The sequence below is a fragment of the Odontesthes bonariensis genome, chromosome 21, assembly GCF_027942865.1.
Source record: "Odontesthes bonariensis isolate fOdoBon6 chromosome 21, fOdoBon6.hap1, whole genome shotgun sequence".
Classification (NCBI taxonomy): Eukaryota; Metazoa; Chordata; class Actinopteri; order Atheriniformes; family Atherinopsidae; genus Odontesthes; species Odontesthes bonariensis.
Window position 1 is genome coordinate 7,708,971 of NC_134526.1, and position 20,832 is coordinate 7,729,802.

At 41.6% G+C, this 20,832-nt stretch overlaps 1 protein-coding gene across 1 annotated transcript; it reads left to right on the plus strand.

Annotated features, from left to right (window-relative positions):
- Positions 1 to 3,922: 3,922 nt before the first annotated feature.
- On the plus strand, positions 3,923 to 17,705 carry LOC142371953 (neurexophilin-1). Its single transcript, XM_075454666.1, has 2 exons — positions 3,923 to 4,468; positions 16,288 to 17,705. Exons 1-2 carry the CDS (start codon positions 4,412 to 4,414, stop codon positions 17,059 to 17,061), a joined length of 831 nt encoding a protein of 276 aa, XP_075310781.1. The 5' UTR covers positions 3,923 to 4,411; the 3' UTR covers positions 17,062 to 17,705.
- Positions 17,706 to 20,832: the final 3,127 nt, after the last annotated feature.

The window sequence follows — 20,832 nt, forward strand, 5'->3', positions numbered from 1 at the left end:
CTAGTGGTGACGTTGCAGACTGCAACCAACCGAACACTCCCCTCTTTCCATGATAACCTTCAGCATAAACTAAAATAACTGGTCAGGTATCCAATAGCTGTTCAGTTTTGGCATTATTATCAAATTTGTATTTCTAAATTTTTCAAAACCGGTTGAAAATCGTGTCCACCTGGAATTTTTTCCTCCACAATATTTCATTGCCTTTAAATAATGACAAATGAAAGTAAATCAGTTTTATTAATAGACCGATCGGTCATTCAGCTACAACTACAACCTAATCCGCTGCATCGCTAGCTGAACTGAATCTGTAAGTCGTGTAAGGTCTTGAAATCCTCCTCTTTCGTACATTTGTTGGAACATTGTTGTTCTGGATATGATACTCTAATCTCTGGAAAATGAAATATTGTGTCCATTGCTATTACCTCAGCTGTGGGCTTGTAATGTAAAACTAATCTTAAAAAATGCCAACGAAATAGGATCACACTTGTAAAAAGAGAGCACAACAACAGACACACAGCTTCACAAAGGACCATGAAAACCCATTTTATGGTGCATCACAGCGCCAAGGAATGAGCATTTCTGTTATTCTTTCAATTCTGACTACTTACTCTTACTCTCATCTGGACAAGGAGAGCGGTGCTGTGAGAATCATGTTTTTTGATTTCTCTAGCGCCTTCAACACCATCCAGCCCCTCCTGCTGAGAGACAAGCTGACAGAGATGAGGGTGGACTCACACCTGGTGAGATGGATCACAGACTACCTCACAGAGAGACCACAGTACGTCAGACTGAAGAACTGCACGTCGGACACTGTGGTCAGCAGCACCGGAGCACCACAGGGGACTGTGCTCTCTCCCGTCCTCTTCACCTTGTACACATCTGACTTCCAGTACAACTCTGGGCTCTGCCACGTGCAGAAATACTCAGATGACACTGTGATAGGATGGACGGGAGGGGGAGTACAGGAGCCTGGTGGAGGACTTTGTGGGGTGGTGCAAGTCCAACCACCTACAGCTGAACACCTCCAAGACCAAGGAGATGGTGGTGGACTTCAGAAGAAAGAAACCACAGCTCCAACCTGTGTCCATCGAGGGGGTCGATGTGGAGGTGGTCAGGACATATAAATATCTGGGGCTGCAGCTGGATGACAGGTTGGACTGGTCAGCTAACATAGACTCTGTACAGAGGAAAGGACAGAGCCGTCTGTACTTCCTGAGAAGGCTGGGGTCCTTCAACATCTGCAAAAAACTGCTGCAGCTGTTCTACCAGTCTGTGGTGGCCAGCGTCCTCTTCTACGCTGTGGTTTGCTGGGGAGGTAGCAGCAAGAAGAGGGACTCTGCCCGACTGGACAGACTGGTGAGGAGAGCTGGCTCAGTGGTGGGCACAGAGCTGGACTCTCTAGTGACAGTGGCAGAGAGAAGGACCCTGGACAAACTGCTGTCCATACTGGACAACGCCCATCACCCTCTGCACAACACCTTCATCAGACAGAGGAGTGTGTTCAGTGGCAGACTGCTGTCTCAGTCCTGCTCCACCAACACACTGAAAAACTCTTTTGTTCCTCTGGCCATCAGGCTGTACAACAGCTCTCAGTGTTGGCACTTCTGAATTTCACTGGTCACTTTATATTTTTATATTTTATATTCTTAAACAGTTTTTTAAATTCTTAGATTGTTTTTAAAGTGTTTACTATTGTATAAACATGTTTACTGTTTTATTATGCTACTGGATGCTTGAAGTTCCTTCGGGATCAATAAAGTATCTATCTATCTATCTATCTATCTATCTATCTATCTATCTATCTATCTATCTATCTATCTATCTATCTATCTATCTACATTTCCTTGTTTGTAGGTTGATAGGAGGCTTCAAAGATCAGTTTCTCAAAATATGTTCACAGTTTTGTCCAACATATGTGCACATTACCACACATAAGATTGTGTTAGTGAACTTGTTCTTTAACTGACCTTAACCCAATGACAGATGTCACTACAAACCTTTGCCTTCATCATGGGGGGTGTAGGAGAGATTTTAGACACTAGAGGTCAGCCAACACTCATCTATAAACTGCTGCCCAACTCTGTGCCATTTTACCAAGCTGTCTGTTGCCTGCAGCTCCTCATTCAAACTGAATTATACTGTGAAATGGGATTACGTGTCAAGCAATGAAATGATTGAGCTCAATTGTTGTGGTTTGGCAGGAGAGCAGAATAAAAAGGAAATATACAAGCGCACATTCCTATTTGTCATGCTGATGTGAGTCGTCTGTGAAACAACATTAAGATAAGTCGGTCCTGAGTGTCGGATGATGGGTATCATAGCATCCACAATGTTTTTTATTTTAAGTGAGTAAAAAATAGCAGTCGTTTGTTTGGCTGTTCCCTAGAGAACATACTCACGGAGTTATAGCTCCATGATTATGTGCAGGAGTAAAAGTGTGTGTATAAATGAACGTGCCCCGCTTTAAAAGGAGCTTTATTACGGTTGCTGCTTCTTCAGATTGTGGGACTGGGAGCGGATATCCCTTTATAGGTTGCTGTTTCCGCTCCCAAAGATCTAGCTGATACTTTAGCGAAAGGAAGAGGCTGGCTCAAAATATACAGAGGCATGTTTAACATTTGAAACGATCTCATAAAAAAGAAAGATGGAAAGACATTAAGCAATCTTCCAAGTCCATTCCCAACTTCCATCAACACCTCCTGCATCCAAATGTGAACGTGCTTGGATTTTGTAGGTGTGCGTGCACAGGCAAGATAGACAGCAGTCTGTAAGTATTTCTGGCATCCAAATTCTTTTTCTCCGTAGATCAAAATAGCCTCATCCACTTTTGTGAACCTGCAGCGCTGAACCTGCACCCACAGGGGTCAGGTCCGTCAGTAAAGGGCCTGTGGAGCCAATTAACCCTTGATCAGAGATCAGTTAACCCTTTTACTGCCCCACAGTTAGATAACACCTAATGCATTATTAGCAGATGCAGAGAAAACACTAGGAAAAAACAAGAGTGAAAGAAAAGGTTCTTAAGAAAAGGTTCTGACCCTCAGACAGAAGGCTACAGACCAGGTCTTCTTTGGTGAGAGCTGCAGCAACATAAATCTGAGCATTAGGACAGATAGAGGACAGAATGGGTAAAACTCATCTGAGTCTAATTAAGCTGAAATGAAGCTGTTGGGAGCTAGGCAACCTGCGTAGTGATGTCTTGCAATGCAGTTCATTAAGCTGTTCCTAATGAACTGTTTGTTATTGAAGAAAGTCGTTATTAATCACACCTCACTGAGGTGACGGTCAGCAGTTCATCTGAGCTCACCATTTGTGTTAATACTCTCCAGAAGGGCTCCACAGTGATAGCTGGTCTGTGGGGAGGACAAACATTCTGAGTGTAACGTGTATGATGTGAGCGTATGTGACAGGCAGACTTGGGAGCAAATTCTTGGAGCTGCAAACCTCAGCCTAAACATCTTCAGGTACAATCTGACAGCTAAGTTTGTGATGTAAGATCTGGTATTCCACAATCAATCATTTTCATCCGCACAGTGATGATTAAACATGACAGGGTTGCTGGTGACTAATACCCACGGAGTTGTCAGATTAATGAGATAAGCTGTCCTGGGTTGAAAACCTGATGTGAGAAATGTTGGTATTGGTATAGAAAAGAGGGGCAAAAGTGCTACAAAAGGACAAAAAAAACCAAAAACATTAAAAGCAGGTGATTGTTTCATAGTGTTTTATTCTGTTGTTTCTTATTTAATTGAATGCTGGATTAATTGAGTAAATGGAAAAGTATCTAAAAGAGGGGAAGAGGTTGGATAGGGGAGAGGGACTGAGACAAAGGAGGGAGTGATCGAGAAAGAGGGGATATACATAAGGCACACACAGGGAGAGGGAGAGGGGGAGAAAAGAAACTCGTCTGTTCTCTCTTGCCGGTCTCAGCATCGCTCAGTTTATGCAGGAGTCTGCAGCTCCATCCCTCCAGGATCTCCACTGTCATCAGTGACCAGACATGATCAACCCACCTCCCGCTGAAGTCATCTCACTCTGAGCTGGGATCTCTTCTCTTCTTTTCTTTCTTTTTTTTGAATGGATGATAACAGCCTTCTGCATATATATGGAATTCTCACACCACAACTAATGTGACTCAAACACGGGATTGGGGTGAAAGAACAAACTGAACTGGGGCGCTTCAAGTGGTTTCCTGGGGGCTTTTTTTCTTTTTGGTTCGTGGAATCAGCATTTCAGCCTGTCTTGGATATGGAACCGTGCGTAAGCCGAGAGGGTTCCGGTGCCATAGGAAGACCGTCCTCCTGAAAGAGGAAAAAGCCTATCTACGGGAGTTCTTTTTTTCGTATCTATATCTATCTATATATTATATATTTTTTGTACCGTGGAGGGGGAGCTGTGAGTTTTACGCGCCGGAATGATGCGTCCCAACCGCGGCTTTATCCTGCTCCTCCTCAACGGAACCGCTTGCTTGGTAAGAAAAAGAGTGGGAGTGTGGAAAAAGTCTTGCTCGGGTCGTCATGCATCTTGCTCCGAATTACAATAGAATTATCCATGTCAAACCTTGTACCACCGTCACGAGGTTGTATAAGTGTCTGTGTCCCATTTAGGAGAAAACTTCGAGTCATTTATGCCACCTGCAGAGATGCAGAAATCATTCCTGATTGTTCTGTTCTGTTTAGTGCAGTTGATTGTGTTTCTGCAATTTGTGTCCTCACTACTAAATATTGAGACAACAGTATTGACTGCTCGGCTGGCTCAGGTTTGGCAGGTGCTCCATCACTATTCCCAAGGGACACTCGTGCGGACAGCGAGCAAAACGCGCGGTGCCGTCGGTGCTCTTCGCCAGTCCGTTTTGTTCGTTAAGTCTACATTGTTGGATCACTTAAATTAGTAAGTGTTAGCATACAAAATGTACAATTGTCACCTACATAATTGCAAGGAAGGTATCATAAATCGATAAATGCGCAGGGAGGTAAAGGGAAAAGGCAACTTAAACACTGATAAAGTACTAAATATCTCAAATAATCATTTTTTTTTATTTAAACATTTGTTTAAACTATGTAATAATCTTAAACTATATAAAATAATATGTTAACTACTGAAAATTTGCTCCTCAAAAAAACATCAAATATTTTTTAATCCTTTTTTTCCCCTCATGCTATCCATATTTAACATCACCCAATGGGGCTATTGTAGGTTAATAGCCCAGTGGTTACTGTGGAACCCAGAAGACAAAAGCTCCTATTTTTCCATGTTAAAGATCTGCAGAAAGATAAAAACAAGCAGTGAACACTTTCTGTAGTCTTAATAAATACTTCCAGCATTACATAATCTACAATCAAATTTAGATCACCCACTCCTCTTTCATGTAGGCTTGCAGACATATTAAAAAGCAGCCTTTAATGAGAAGTCAGCTCATGATTCACATGAGAAAACTTGAAAACATCCTTCTGTTCGGAAACCCCTGGGCCAAGTGAAGCTCAGTCATCACAGAGGCCAGGGAACAGAGTAACCCCCCCCCCCACAAAAAAAAAAAACATAAGTGAGGGAGACATCCAAGTGAGTTTGAGTAGCTGTTCGATGCCTCTTCGTGCCGGAATCCTTTCAAGGATGACCTTGTGATTCTCATAGTAAAGTTTTATCCCAAAGCTCAGAGTAAAGCAAAATCATTTTTAACTGACAGCAGCTGTAGAAAAATATACATACAGATATTATTGACAAAGTCAATAATGTCTTTCTTTTCAACAAATTCTTCAGTTCTCTTAGAAAGAGGAGACCACAAGCTGTCTTAAAAAATGGGGAATCCGGTCTTTTCAACTGTCGTATAACAGGATACCGTGGGGAGAATAGGCTTAACGGGCACTTGTCTTGGTTCAGGGAGCTTTTTGCTAGTTGCAGGACGACAGCCTATTGTAACCCGGAGGGTCTGTGGCTAATGATAATGAAATTAATTGTGGGCTTTTTCTCTTCCTAACCAGAGGAAGTATCTATGACCAACATACATGACATCCCTCAGCAGGAGATCTCGGGTAATTCATTAGCTGTGTGACATTGATAAATTAGAGAACAATTAGGAAATTAAATAACTTTTGATGATGCAACCGAGCAGAGATTACTAATCGTCCACTTTACATTAAAAATTCAATTTGGATTTTTTTTCTGTAGTAATAGCTCTGTAAGTCTTAGAGAGGGTTTGGTGTACAGGAATCTTTCGTAAATGGAAACTCATATTGATGACTATTAATACAAGGTGTCACTCTGGTTGCTGCTTATGTGATTAACGATGTGTTTCAAATGCTAATTCTCTGTATTTGAATGGAGGGTTATGAATAATAGAAGTCTTCTCAGTTGTATAATTGACATCTTGAGAAATTGTTTATTTTGGGCAGCCGTTTGTGTAATTTTTTTATAATTGAAGTTCGTCAAACTGACTGGTTCAGTGGTTCAAAGCACTAAATGGCCAGTGCACTCAAAAAGAACATTTTCTAAGGACAATATTCTGTGGAATATTTGGGATGAAAGTTTGATATTTGGTGTAATTTTGTTGTCCTTGATAGAGGTCAGTAAGCTCAGCCAACACAATGAATACGCTTCTTATTATTTTTCATACTACTGAGTCTTTTTTTAGATTAGTTTCTTGGTCAGTTGTTTGTTTCATAAGAGTTCAGTTTGACATTTTGCAGTTTGTTTTCTATATAGTGTGTGTAAGAGAGGATAAAGCAGCAAAGTGTTGCATTTCAGAAGCAGTCAAATTATTAGAATTTGTTCCTGAAAACAATAAACAAAGCTGTTGCTGTTCTGTCAACTCGTCGACGGCATCAAATAACTTGCATTTACAAGTTACATTTTTAGCAAGGACATATAGAGGTAAGATGAACGGACACAAATGACACAACACATAATCAGGTACAGACAGGTGTAAAGATGAGAGAAAAGATGAGGTGAAGGCAGGTGTGGTTGAAAGGCTAAAACAGGGAAACATTAAAGATCTTTCTCAGATATTGATGTACCTATGTGAGGTTTATCAAATCTCCTTCTTGCAGGAATAAACATTCATGCATACAAGTATATTAAAGTGTAGCTGTTTATCAACATTTAGTACAACTACAGCACTTTGTGAGAACGGTGCACAGGACAAGGTTGACTATCCGAATCACCAGACCAGCCTGTGAAATCTGGGAGGGGGGGTGAGGTCAATGAGATGCGCTCCTCTCTGTTTCAACAATCTGAGCAACTAGCAATGAAAGCATAAAGTACCCTCGAACAGGGCATTGAACTCAACTGCTCCAGCAGACTGCCCATTATCTGTCTGTTTCAAGCTCACTCCACCTTTACTGGAAATGCAGCTTCGCTCTTTTTCAACATGCCAACATGCAGTGTTTTATTATAAAAATGCAAACATGAGACCAATCTTATCAACGGGACCACATACATGTCTGTGTTGCACCCAGACGGAATCATTCTGATGGAACAGATGAAGGAGCTTGCCTCTTCATACATGCCCTCGCTGAGCTCACAGAAGCTCTTCCCCACAAGAATTTTCTGGAAGAGATCCTCAGGTAGCCTCCCTGTGGCCGTTAGAGACAGAGAGGCTTTATTCTCAGGCTGATTGCTTTCTGTATAGATGCACACAGGCCATCATGCTTGATAACTGAATTTCAGTCCTGTAGCTGAGCAAAGACTGTCACTATTTGCAGATTGAATTTCTGGGAAGACATTCATACATATTCAAAGGACTAAATGCCATACTTCTCTGCATATGCAAGGCATTTGCAGTATAAACAAAAGATTACACTTTGAGGAATTCACACAGAGAAATGAGCTTCCAGTGCTGCTATTTCTTTCCTTACTACACCTTTACCATCACCTTCAATTTGACTTTGCCATCAGCACGGACAGTTATTTAACAGAGCACATCAATTAAAACAAATCATGTTCAAACATTTAAAGCTTCACCGAGCCCTTGCATAACAAAGAAGGGATGTACACCACATAGTGCACTCTTGAATCCGAACAGCACAACAACCGAGACAAGAAAAAGCATTGAATCCAAGTTGGCTGCAGTTTGCCTGGAACAACACAAGACAGCGTGGTGAGACAATACACAAACACATGCTGTGCAAAGCCAAAGATTTGTGTGCGGGGTTAAAAAGCAGAAGCTGTCTGACTCTAATTCTAACCGCACCAGACTTGCCTCTCCATTTTGACCTGTCGCAAACCCTCAGATTCATGTTCTACAGCTACCTGTCGTCCCTCCGAGTACATCCCCAGATAAGCAGAAATATCATCTAAATCCAAAAAGAAAACTCTGATACTCTGATACTGCTAACGTTGCACACAGTCACAAATGTGAGCTGCTGCCGTCCTCTGTTGCAATGTGCTTGTGAGAGCTCATAAGCTTCCACTTTGTACCTCACATCCCACACAAAACATTTGTCATGTCACTGTTACCATAGAGGAAGTACTGAACCATTAATGTTGGATCTTACCTGCAATTATATATATAATATATATAAGATCATAAGGTGAGGTGAGATTATCAGTGCAATGTGTAATTACCTCGTGGGAAAGAACAACTGAATGCAGTCTTTTAACAACCTGGGTTAGGACGGGCAAACACGAATATTCAGGTCTGATTAGGCCACTTTAACACAAGTCAGTGAACTAATACGTATGTTGAAGTAGAAACTGCTTATAAACGATTAAACAAGAAATTTCACAGGAATATGGTGAAGGCATGGGAAAAGCTGTCAAACAACCCTGTTGTTTCAGTAAAATAAATGTATGTTGAGCTCAAATTTTTTTATAATCACAATTTTTTACACAAACTAAAGTTCGAGTGAGTAACATTTGAGATGATTTTTTTTTTAAAGAAATACGATATGTAGGTACTGTTTTCATATCTACGTTGTTAGGACCGTTGTTTGAGGACCACCTTAGTTGGATGGAAAGAAGGGATTTTTTTGTATTTAACCAACTGGTTGATATTTGCCATTTGAGCTGCCAAATCTCACAACGAGCTTTAAATCACTCGATAAATTGACTTACCATAAGGAGTAATGCTTAGTAGCTTTACTTTTGCTTGTGGTTTTCCAAGTTTACAAAAAGCAAATTGTTCAGTTTGTTCGTAGTTTAGTCATCTCCAGCTTCAAATCTATAATTCTGCCTTTCTATTCAAAATACATTGATAGAAGCTGTTGCACAGATACAAAATGTACACAAATTTTACGAAATTTTAACCTGATTTTGCTTGGATGTTATCTTCTATTTTTGCTTAATTCAAAGAAATATCTGCACAATAAGCACTGACAGAAACAATATATAAACATGAGGAGGAAGTGGCTGAGCAGGGCTGAACCACCTGCCAGCAGAGTAAAATAGCTGGAGTTATGCACAACCACAGCATGAATGACCCCAGAGGTGCTCCTCTTCCCCCTGACCACCCAGTTAGCTCCTCCCTCTGGCTCCAAGCAGCCCGACAGCAGAGACAAAGACAGGCAGAGAGAAAGCACACTTCCTGACACACTGACAGCCCTTCTTTGTGTAGCGTGGAGCTGTCCTGAGACAGAATATGTTGTCGGCTCAAAACCAGCAATATTTATTGTGGCATTGCTCTCTGGGAGACTGCTGGGGAGACGGAGCGCTCACTGAAAGAATATCTGTAGGTTGGTTTGGATTGTGAAGGGTGGATTACACTGCACAGCTTAAAGAGAAACGACTTGTAGCCTCGGGTGGAATGAGTGGGTGTAACTCCCTGGGGATCCAGATAAAGATGCGATGAGTTTCACACAGAGATGAATAACTAAGGATGGGAAAATCCACAACAGACATTTAAAATTCACAGAGCTTCTGCTGGAACTGACAAAAGTAAAAGTTGTTTAAATTTATTGTAAAAATTCAAACCGTTATGGAAAGAGTCAATATTGAATGAACTTTTCATTGTTGGCATCTCAGCAATATTAGAAAAGGCGATGTGGGACCAGGGGATGTGGGTTTATTGAAGGGGGAACACCAGGTTGTCAGTGGAAGAAAGAAAGGGAAACCAAAGCTTCCTTGATGCCGTAGGCTCCGAGGCTCATGCTGACCTCATCACGGCGTGACTGGAGCTGCTTGATATCACACAAGAATAAGACCAGTGAGCAAGAGCCCATTTATATTCTCAATTCTCTGACAATCTGTAAACAGTCAGTTCTGCATGAGTGGGCATCCAGTGTGCTCTTCTCCAGCCGGACAGTAATGGTACAATGATTTTCAGGGTCAGAGTGCTGCTCATGTCCAGGGGAGACCTGCTGACGGTCGTTACAGGGGTTTCCAATGAAAGCAATGCACAGCCATAGGGATAGGGAGAGAATTTTGTATACATTTTTTTTTTATTTGTATTGTATAAAGTTTCTGCAGAAGACATTGATTTCTAAAGCATTGTTGTTGAGCATCAGAGAGCTTTATTCCTCCAGAAAAAAAATCAGCTTGAGCAGTTTTGCATTTATCCAAGTCATACTTTATAGTGACCGTGTTGGTTTCACACTTTAAACTTTTCCTTTTCTAATTCGTGAAAGATTTGCAGCCTTAAAGCACAAAAAGACATCTTGGTGCCTTCAAAATTGTCTCATAACTGCTGAAATAAAGTTTTAGGTGACTGTAGCTGCTTGATTAAGAGAAAGATCGATGTCAGGGTTTTGTTTCTGGAGGAAGTAGCTTCTTTACAACTTAACGAGAGATCACTCTTTTGTTACTAAAAGTACTTTCTAGAGGTCTTTCTAGAGGTCACTTCACTCAAAGGTTGTTTTAAGATCAATGAGTTTGTTTATCTGCTGACATTTCCAGATTACATCAAATTCATTGAAAATGGACTGCAGTTCTCAGTTGTTGTCAGGTTGAGTGTCAAATGTCTCCCAAGTAAGCATTTGTGATCGGATTTCCCTTCCCTCCTCACATTCACTGGTTAAAGCACAAGAAAGTCCAAAATCAGCGAGAAGCCTGCAGGGGCGGTTGGTACTTCAGATTTCTGAGTGTCCAAGCTGTTTGTGATAAGAAAACAAACCGTTTGGACAGTTTGTAGTTTTATGCAGCCTGCAGTGCCAGACAAATCTTCAAAGCAACGAGGGATGGATTTCAGTTCAGAAGTGGACACATTCAGACCACGAAATGTTTCTGAAAAGATGGATTTACAAAACAATCTGTTGCCACGAATGCACAAATACCACAATCTGTGTGCCAGTGCTGATATTAACTGTTATTGTGTGTCACTTTTTTTAAAGAAATCTTGTTTAAACTGAAAGCTGTTTATGAATTTTGTTGGAAAATTAGCAGAAAGACTGGTGTGTTATATAGGATTACAGCCTTTCATGGGAAAGAATTAAACAGGGTTTTTATACCTGAGCTTGTAAAGCTCTTCCAGTTTTTACCAGATAGATGTGAATATTGCAGCCGTGGCTTTAATCAGCTGTGTCCCATCAGCCTTCACTTTGCGCCCCACTCCCAGGGGGGAAGAACTGGGGCGAAAGTGTCCCCTGCTGCCACTCTCCATCCTCCTCGCACTGCCAACTTGTCGATACCATATAATGTAAAAATTTGATAGCCAATTCAGAGCGAAGCTCCATTCTCAGCATACAAAATGAGCTCAGTTCCACAGGGATCCATACTCTACTGAACCTGTCCAAAATGAGCCAGGTAAAAGGGTTGAGGATGCTGAAAGACAGGATAGATTGGGAAAATAGCTTAAAGATAAAAAGTAAAAAGATTCTGTGTACTGACTTTGCCACCTACTGCAGGCCTTAAGCTCTGGTGACCCCCAAGAAGCCGAAGTAAATTATTCATTGAGAGTCAAACAGCTTGTTTCTTGTGAAATTAACTTTCTCTCCCTCACCTCTTCTTGGATGTACACTCACCAGAAGAATAATTAGTTATAAGGGCACAGCCATTTTCAGACTTTAATCATGTAACGGAGAAGTCTCCTGTGGTGAGCATATTACATCTGAAGACTCGGAGAAGAGTGAGACGAGACGGGAGCCAAAAAAGAATGAAGCACTGACGGACAGTCTGCTGCTTGGGTCTTTAATTAAAAATTTATGTCATTTTAGAAGTGAAGATTTTAAATCAACAGAGGGAAGTGGAGTGCATATTGAACTTCTCAGCTCACCTGGACAAGCAAATGTTTTAAGTATTATCAGGTGACTCAACTGACACATTTTCACTGTCAGGTTATTCATTTTATTTACTCAAGATTCTATTTTCATGTGAGGAGAAGAGGACAAAATACATGGTTTCTCAAAATGTAGCTATTTCTTTATTAATTGAACTATTCGTATTCACTCTGCTTGTAGCTCTGACTTCTTGTTTAATTTACACCAGGCTCCTGAGCTGCTAAATACTCTACTTTGATCACCATCATCTTTTTTATCATCAGTCACTTGGTCAGTAGGTGTTTCTGGGCTTAAGTTAGGATAAAAAAACCCCACAATAAATCAAAATATGCTGTGGTGATTGGTTGGAGGACTCAACAAGCAGGTTGGCGAGTATAGAAGCAATATTTAACTCAATTAAAGACTAAATTAAACAAACATGAAGCTAGATAGATGTGGAAAACAAAGCCCAGGCTGTCCTGAAAGTACAATCCAGCATTACGTGTTTTTCCGTTAGACTGATCTGGAAAGTAACAAAAATGATCTGAAAGCCAGTAAGTATTTGTACTGGGAGTAGAAGCTGAGTTCATTAGACATAAAGCAATCTGAAAGCAAGAGCAATATTCCATAATTGAAAATTAACAGAAACTGTCAGTTGTACAGAAATAAAACTCCACCCCAAACCAAAATTATAAAATAAAAATGCCCCACAAATCTGAGAGGAAGTCCACAAAAACGAGTGGTTTCGTTTTGACAAAGGCCATTTATCACTTGTGAAGCTAGTTTTAGAAAAGCTGCTTTAATACTTTAATTGTGTGATCCACAGAATTTCAGAAATAGTGTGCAGTCTCAGTTGGATGGGTCTTTAACACACTGATTTGTCACCACCAGTCCTTTAGTTTTGTAAGACTGTAAGACTGACACAGATTTTAGTTAATACCCCTTCATATCTTTGGTCTTTATCGGAGTAACAGTGTGTTTCTATCACCGTATCACCAGGGGAAAGGGGTTAAAACGGTGTACCTGTCACTGCAACAGGCTGATTATTGCCTGTGGAGAAGGCAGGCTTGTGAGGATCGTTCCCTTCCCTTTACTTCCTGCTGGGAGAGAGGCCTGGGGCCTGTGCTCACTGAGCCTGAATGACTCACAATTACCACAGCGACAGAGCCCGCAGCCACCTCCCATGTTCTCCAGCCGTTTCACTGACTCACTTAGCGCACATGACAAATGACAAAATCACCCTGAACCTCCGCCCCCTCACCAAGAACCGACTGCCCGTTGCCCACACTTTTCCTACAGTACTTACAGCTGGGATACATCTTGCTAAGCATCACGAAACAAAATAAACTTCTAGGAATGGGCTCTGTTGGGGGTATGCTTTCCAAAATGTCAAGATATGACAGGAAAGCGGAGAAGCGCATTAATCTTCTGCCATTTGAATACAAAAGTAAACTTTGAGGTTATTCTCCACCATTTCAATTTGCTTACAAAGCAGAATAACAAGTTGGAAGAGTGCTCATAGTTAGATGCTACACCTCATATACTTCCCTAGTTAAATGCAGAGAGGCAAGAGAGTTGTAGCAGTAGGCAGTTTTTGGAAAAGGAAAGAAACGGTAGTGCTTGTTGAAATATTTAATGAGGAAAATATTTTGTGCTGAATCACACATTAGACAGGATGCATCATTCACCAGGCTATGTCAGACACATGCAAATAACAGGAAAAACTATCCATTTACCTGGAAAAACAATAGCTGCTTTGTTGCTTTAGTGCTGCAGCTTGTGCTTTTTCCACCACCATACTAAGCACATTCTTACATTTGTCTTTGACATTGATGCAGTGTACTGAATCTGACACCTCCAGTGGTGCCAGACACTTAAATCTTCTGTTCAACAATAACACAACCCTCACTTCATCTCCCCTCACGCAGCTCAGCCTCTCGGGCTCTATAATGAACACTGTGCAAAAGAGGGAGGGAAAGCGGATTCACTGCTTAATGTGTATACTACAACAAAGCATAATACAATGTGTTTTTCTTCAGATATGCTTGCGCCATCAGAAAAACACTGCCAAGATGATCTTATAACCAAGGGGTAGTTTTAAAGACATCTAGGGTGGCAAATTTTCAAGAACCCTGAGGGTCTTTCTTGTCGGACACCGCAGGGGCTCCTAAGTGCCATCTGGGAGGCAGGCTGGGAGTGCCGCCCCTTAGTGCCCAGCAGCCATCAGCCCATTGAAGAAGAGAAATCAATCACAAACTAGCCCATCAATTGGAGCCATGGGGGAATGGTGTGTCATCAAAGTCATCTCGTTCGGCCTCTTGTTTTCCCTCTGAAAAAACAAAGAAACATTTGAAAAGATTAAAATCAATAAGTCTTTAGCTCTTTTTTTTTTTCATTATTTATGAGTTTATGTTTTTCATCTCAAAAAAGCTATCAGAAGTACCTGATTCAAGAGTCACTGTGGGGAAGCTAAAGGATGTGAGCAGCAGTGTAGCACAGCAGCAGACAGGTAAATTGAGCGGGGGGCATCTGGCCTGTAACACCCCCGTAGGACTGAAGAAAGATTAAGGGAAGAGGGGAGTCCTCTCAACTGAGTCCAAACATCAGACCACAACCACAGCAGTGGGAACCCTTTTCTTGGCAATTGAAACGCAATACATGTCGTTATGAAAGGAAATACATGTTTTTACAGACAGAAAACCAATATCACTGACTGACTGCTCTGCAAGTTAACAAATGTGAGCGAGCTTGAAAAACCTGCATAAAATGGAATAGAAATGAGTCAGACTTAATAATCCTGACTAAGCCGATGTAAGGAAGCCCTGGCAGTCAAGACAGTAGATGGATCAGAGCATAGACAGGGATGCATGCATTATGCATCACTGTAAAATCTCCCCGGGTTGAGCACACACACACACACACACACACACACACATGTGAAGCATTCACATTTGCATCACTTATTGTTTGCCTTTACCACAACTCAAAATTCGCAAATGATATGTGTGTGTGTGTTCTCCACTGCCGAATCCAAAGGACAAAACAATACCGGATATTTCTATAGCACATTAGACAGAAGCTACCTGTTAATAGATCATTACCATTGAATAATTATCCTCTACTCTGCTTTCACATTCTAACACTTCACAAAGCTACTGCTGAGCACAGCAGCACTCTCTTATCTCCCTCTTTTCTCCTCCCCTCCCTTCAGTTGATGTTAACATTTGACAGATTTGTGTGTGTGCAGATACAGGTTTTTTTTCTTTAATTAAAACACTGGAAGTTATAATTGGACATTACACTTTATTCTTGGGCCCTCCCGTCGGCCCACCTCCCTTTTCTCAAACACTTTGATCCTCCAACGAAATGTTTTGAGGCAATAACAGTTTCCTCTGCACACAGAACGCACTGCTTAAGAAGCAAAAAGCTCACTTTAACACAAGAGAGACTATAGATTCCACTTGGATTATGCCCCTTTTTTTTAAATACATTTTCATATAGGCACAACATTTTTTTGGTTGAATGATCTTCTAATGTAATTCCAGTGAGAATGAGATGTTGCAATTGAGATGGCAGGTGGACAAAGTTAGTAATGTAGATGCATAGTACATCCAGACTTTTTATTAGAGCATAAATCAGCCTCTAACCAGAGGAATGATGTCAGAGGAGCAACTTTTAGAGAACATTTTGAAACAATGGTGCTTTATTGTTTGCTTTATTGTTTTACAGTCTTTGGAGAGCATTGTCCACCCTCACAAATATTGATTAAACTGAGCGGGACCACAGGAGTAAAACACTCTATGTGATTCAGTTTTGGTGTAGATTTTCTGTTAGAATCTGTTTTTTGATCCCTCTGGCCCCACTACTTGCTCAGTGAGCTTAGGGAATTACGTCGGCTCTGTGAAAACTAGACATAAAGGGGTATTTTCTCCTGCAGCTGAGGTAAACAAAAGAATGTAATAACAGCAATCCCTATAAAATTTCGACCATTTATTTTTATATATATGTAACATTGATAAAATGTCACAGTTAATACCACTGGAGCTGTGAACGGTAAATTAAGTATCGATTAAATCTTTAATTTGGTTTCCATACACGTTTCTTTCTACCTTGCTAATCATGCTTTGTTTCTCTATTTTCTTCTTTGAACACCACCTACTCTATGCAGGTGGCAATGGGTCAAGAAGAAGACTCTTCAAGCCCCAAGAGCTCCTCAGATGACTCCTCCAAGACGGTGGGCCTTCTGAGTGGGCAGGCGTCTCTCTCACCTCTGAGCCGCTGGATGCTGCACAGCAAAAGCAGAGCTGCTAACGCCACCTCTCTGGAGTTGCCCTATCGCTCCCCAGTCCCTTTCTCCAAGCAGGAGTTTTCTAAACAGGAGTTCTGGGAGATGTTAGGTAGTGATCTGCTCAAACCTGACACCTCCAGTTCCAGGGTCAAACGCAGGCCGATTGTTAAGACCGGCAAATTCAAGAAGATGTTTGGCTGGGGTGACTTCTATTCCAATATCAAGACAGTGAGGCTTAACCTGCTGATCACTGGCAAGATTGTTGATCACGGTAACGGAACGTTCAGCGTCTACTTTCGTCACAACTCCACAGGCCAGGGCAACATCTCTGTCAGCCTGGTGCCACCCGTCAAGGCGGTGGAGTTTGACCTGGAGCGCCAGAGTGTGGTCTACCCCAAAGACTCCAAGATCTTCAACTGCCGCGTGGACTATGAGAAGGTGGATCGAAGCAAGCGCACTTCGTTGTGCAACTACGACCCATCCAAGACCTGCTTTCAGGAGCAGATCCAGAGTCACGTGTCCTGGATTTGCTCCAAGCCTTTTAAAGTCATCTGTATCTATATTTCCTTCTACAGTACGGACTACCGCCTGGTGCAGAAGGTTTGCCCGGACTACAACTACCATAATGAGATGCCCTACCTGCCATCAGGCTAGAAGAGACGTAGGGGGGAGGAGAGAGGAAAAGAGGAAGAGTGGGAGTGACTGAATATGTCAAGAGGAAACTAGTGCTGTAAATGCCAGAGTGGAAACAAGACACAAAAAGAAAAAAAAACATTTCTGTAGCCAGACTATTGTAAGATGTAAAAACATATATGCAAAACAAACCCTACTGTATGCAGATAATGAGGCATTTGAAATGCCTAACAACACATTCATGAACTGGACTGGTAATTAAAAACTAGTTCCACTTACATGCACATTCTTACCTCAGTCCTGTTTCTAAATGCTAACTTCTTGCAAGCGTTCTCTCATCCATTAACTCCTAGGTGGTTTTTTTGTCTGAATGTCCTTTTAATCACCATTTACACAATTGCTCACAAAGCCACAAAGCAGTATGTGGTTTTTAAATGCCGTGATGATTCACAAAAGAGATGCAGACAGGTCTAGACTCTATTACAGTTATCATTTTGTGTTAAACATTGCATGCTCTCAAGTCATGATTTAAACATACCACAGGGAACATAAAGAATTCATTTTTTCTCACAGAGTGCTGATGAATGTAGAGTGTAACCAACCCCAGCTTCATTATGGTTATGCTCAAAATTTTCGAAGAGCACACTTTTATGCGAAAATTGACACCCCCCAATTTCATTTTCAATGTGTGTTTACCTGCCAGATCTAATCACTATACATTCCTCAGTTATATTGCCTCTGAATAAAATTTACAATGGAAAGAAAATTCCCCGATAACAATTCAGGGCCACGGCTTAAGACAAGTTCAGTGTGAGGGGGATAACTAGATTGTGCGCAGAGATAGAATTGGTCCTCCACACTTAACAGAGAAAGAGCAAGGCAGGGGAGTGAGAGACGGAGAGATTCGGTGAGCTCTTTTAATTAAAGTGGAGAGGGAGACGTAGAGTATGCAGCACCTTCTATTGTCCCCTCTGCATGAAAAAGATTACATTTTGTTGCTGTCAGGATTCCTGATTTCACGCCTTGATAACTTTGACTCCGTGAGGGTGATTGCTCTCTCTCCAACAAATTCTGTGCTCATGAAAGTCAGTCCGTTATCTTGAATAAATGAAAATATTATCATGATAATTACATATAATTTAATCTCTTTTAGAACTAATTAAGGTTTCGATGAGAGGGTAAATGCATTCCTAAAAACCGAATCCGCTGGAAGGAGAATAAGAGGAAGTTCATGGGGATTGTTGTGATGTTTCTGCGTGTCGCCAGCAGCCGAAACTCGGTCTGGAGTTAACGGCTCTCATTAAGATAAATGGCTACTGGCTGGCCTATCTCATGTTACTCTCGCAAACAATATCAGCAGAGAGCAGCACACAATGGAGAAATGAATTAGGTCTCTTGACATTTTGTGTGGGGAGAGGTTACTGCTGCCCCGTATATGGGGACACAATGACTTCTTGGTTAATTAACAATGAACAGTCACAAGACAGGTGTGAAGAGTCATTAAACTGAGGTATCAGATAACCAGTTTGATGCCGGTGAACTGTGACATCAGTGGTAAAGCACAGATTTGTGCACGGGCATGCTTGGCTGAAATTGCACAACCGAGTCCCAGGTGGACACCAGCTGCAGTGAGCGGTCACCATGAAGCCGTCCTGCAGTGGGGGGTAGCACAAAGCCAGACATAAATGCATCACTTTGGCTGCGATGTGTGAGCTCAGAGAGCAGCAACTGGGAGGGAAAACAGTCACATGCCTAAAGATAGAAACAAAGACCTGTAAATATGCACAGCAAAGCTCTTAGTTTTTAATTTGGATGGGTGGCTCCTCACCATATGAAACAAAATCAACTTCTGGCCCAGAGCAAAAAGCAGCAGTGCACTAACGTGTCAGCAGGGGACAGAACGTGACATCACTTGCAGTCATTATACAAGGTGGTTTTCCGTCTTAGACCTCTGTGTCCTCTGCTTTAGTTTTTTATCATCTGAACACATATTTCATAATAGCTTTGATGCCCTGCTTGTTGTCAACATATCAATCTGTCTGCTCTTCTGCTCCTGTAAGTGTTTCACAGTCAGTTAACACAACCATCAGTGCTGAAATCAGAAAATGTGTTGAGACCGACTCTGATTTCCCTCTCTGGTTTGTGCTGTATTCATTTGAAAGAATACATACATGCACTGTCCCCGTGGAACATATATTATAAGTTAGGCAGCAACTCAAACTGAATTCCTGACACCTGTTTGAAGGTTCTTCTGGACCTGCACTGGATGGAATACAAAGTTTCCTGTGCTTTAGATTCATGATCCAGCATGAATGAACCTCTGCCTTCTGCTCTGTTCCTCCATTTTATCCACCTCTAGCCCTTCCCACCTCTTTCCTCTGAAGACATCTGCATGTTGTTCTGTCATCCATCCCACTGTTGACATGCTGTTGACTGACTGACTAGCCTCAGCCTCCCTTTACCCTGCGGCTGAACCCTGGTGTAGGCAGTTCCTCATTGCTACGCCGCCTGCACTTCTGCTCTCATTGCTGAGCTGAGTCGGCTTATCTCTGTGAACTTAATGTCGAGTTAACTGAACATCAGCTGTGAGAACTCCCCTCTCACTTTCTTTATCAATTTCTCTCTGTATCTATATCTCATCAAACAAAGGGGGTCTTAAGATGTATTGGTTTAGGTACTTCCTTACTCCTTTTCCAAGCATCTGACATAAGACCCTGGATTGGGAGGATATGAAATGTCCTCGAGAGCATGCCAGCGGAGTGCTGAATACAGATACGCCCCAGTAACCTCAATACTCCCCACCTCCCCATCTTGCAGGGCATCTGGAGAGAAGATGGAAACTCAAACAAGATGGGATGAAAGCCTGGCAACATGAGCCCACAGCACTGTACTGATGTAGGAACAACAAGGACACATGTTGGGCTACCCAAGGAGAAGAAACTCCTTCCTCTGCTCCTCACTGATCCTCTCCGATTTACAGCAATACTCTCACTGAGGCTACACCCTCTCTGCCTCTCCAGGGCAAATTCAAGAAAGGCTGCTGGTCTAAGTTTAACGGACATTCATGTTGCTGTGGGACAGACAGTGTTGTCATGGCAGCAGCCTTATTATTTACCCATCTGGTGCCAACAGACATGCGAATATTTGGCCTTAGAGACCGAAAGACAACATTGGTCCACTCAGAAAAGACTAGTTATAAAATCTGACTGTCAGAAACATAAATATATATATATATAAATAAATATATATATCTATATATAGATCTATATAGATATATATATTATCTCAGATCTGAATAAAATTGTATTTAAATGTGGGTCATGCAGTGAAGGTTGTTTGTTTTACCTTTTTGTTCCTGATGATTTTGTTTCTCTGTGTCATGTGGATGATTTACTGTATGGATGATATGATAGCATTTACTGTGGTTTTCAACAATCTAAGAATCAATAAATTACAGAGAGGTACTTCAGCCACTTAAACTACAAAGAACCAGGCTCTGCTCTTCTATCTGGTTGTCCTCCACATGCAGGTAGAGTGTGTCAACAGAGCTGCAGTCTCTGTTTTCTTGTATTTCCATACCTGTTCAGTGTGCCTCTGGCAAAAAGAAAAAAAGACGTGACAGAAATTTTTGCTCCAGGCTCGTGCAGACATACACGTAGAGAGAGAAAAAGAAGAAACGAGGAGCAGGGAGGAAAATGGGGTTGAGTGAGAAAAAGGAAATGTTTCAAATAGAGTGATGTATGAACGCAACTTTATCCCCTAATTATCCCCTTCTTCCTTTTTTCTCCCCAC

Bases quoted from the DNA above. Each gene is read 5' to 3' on its own strand.
- LOC142371953 (XM_075454666.1), top strand. From the start codon at position 4,412: ATGATGCGTCCCAACCGCGGCTTTATCCTGCTCCTCCTCAACGGAACC. The intron at 4,469-16,287 runs GTAAGAAAAAGA...TACTCTATGCAG, and splicing joins TCAACGGAACCGCTTGCTTG to GTGGCAATGGGTCAAGAAGA.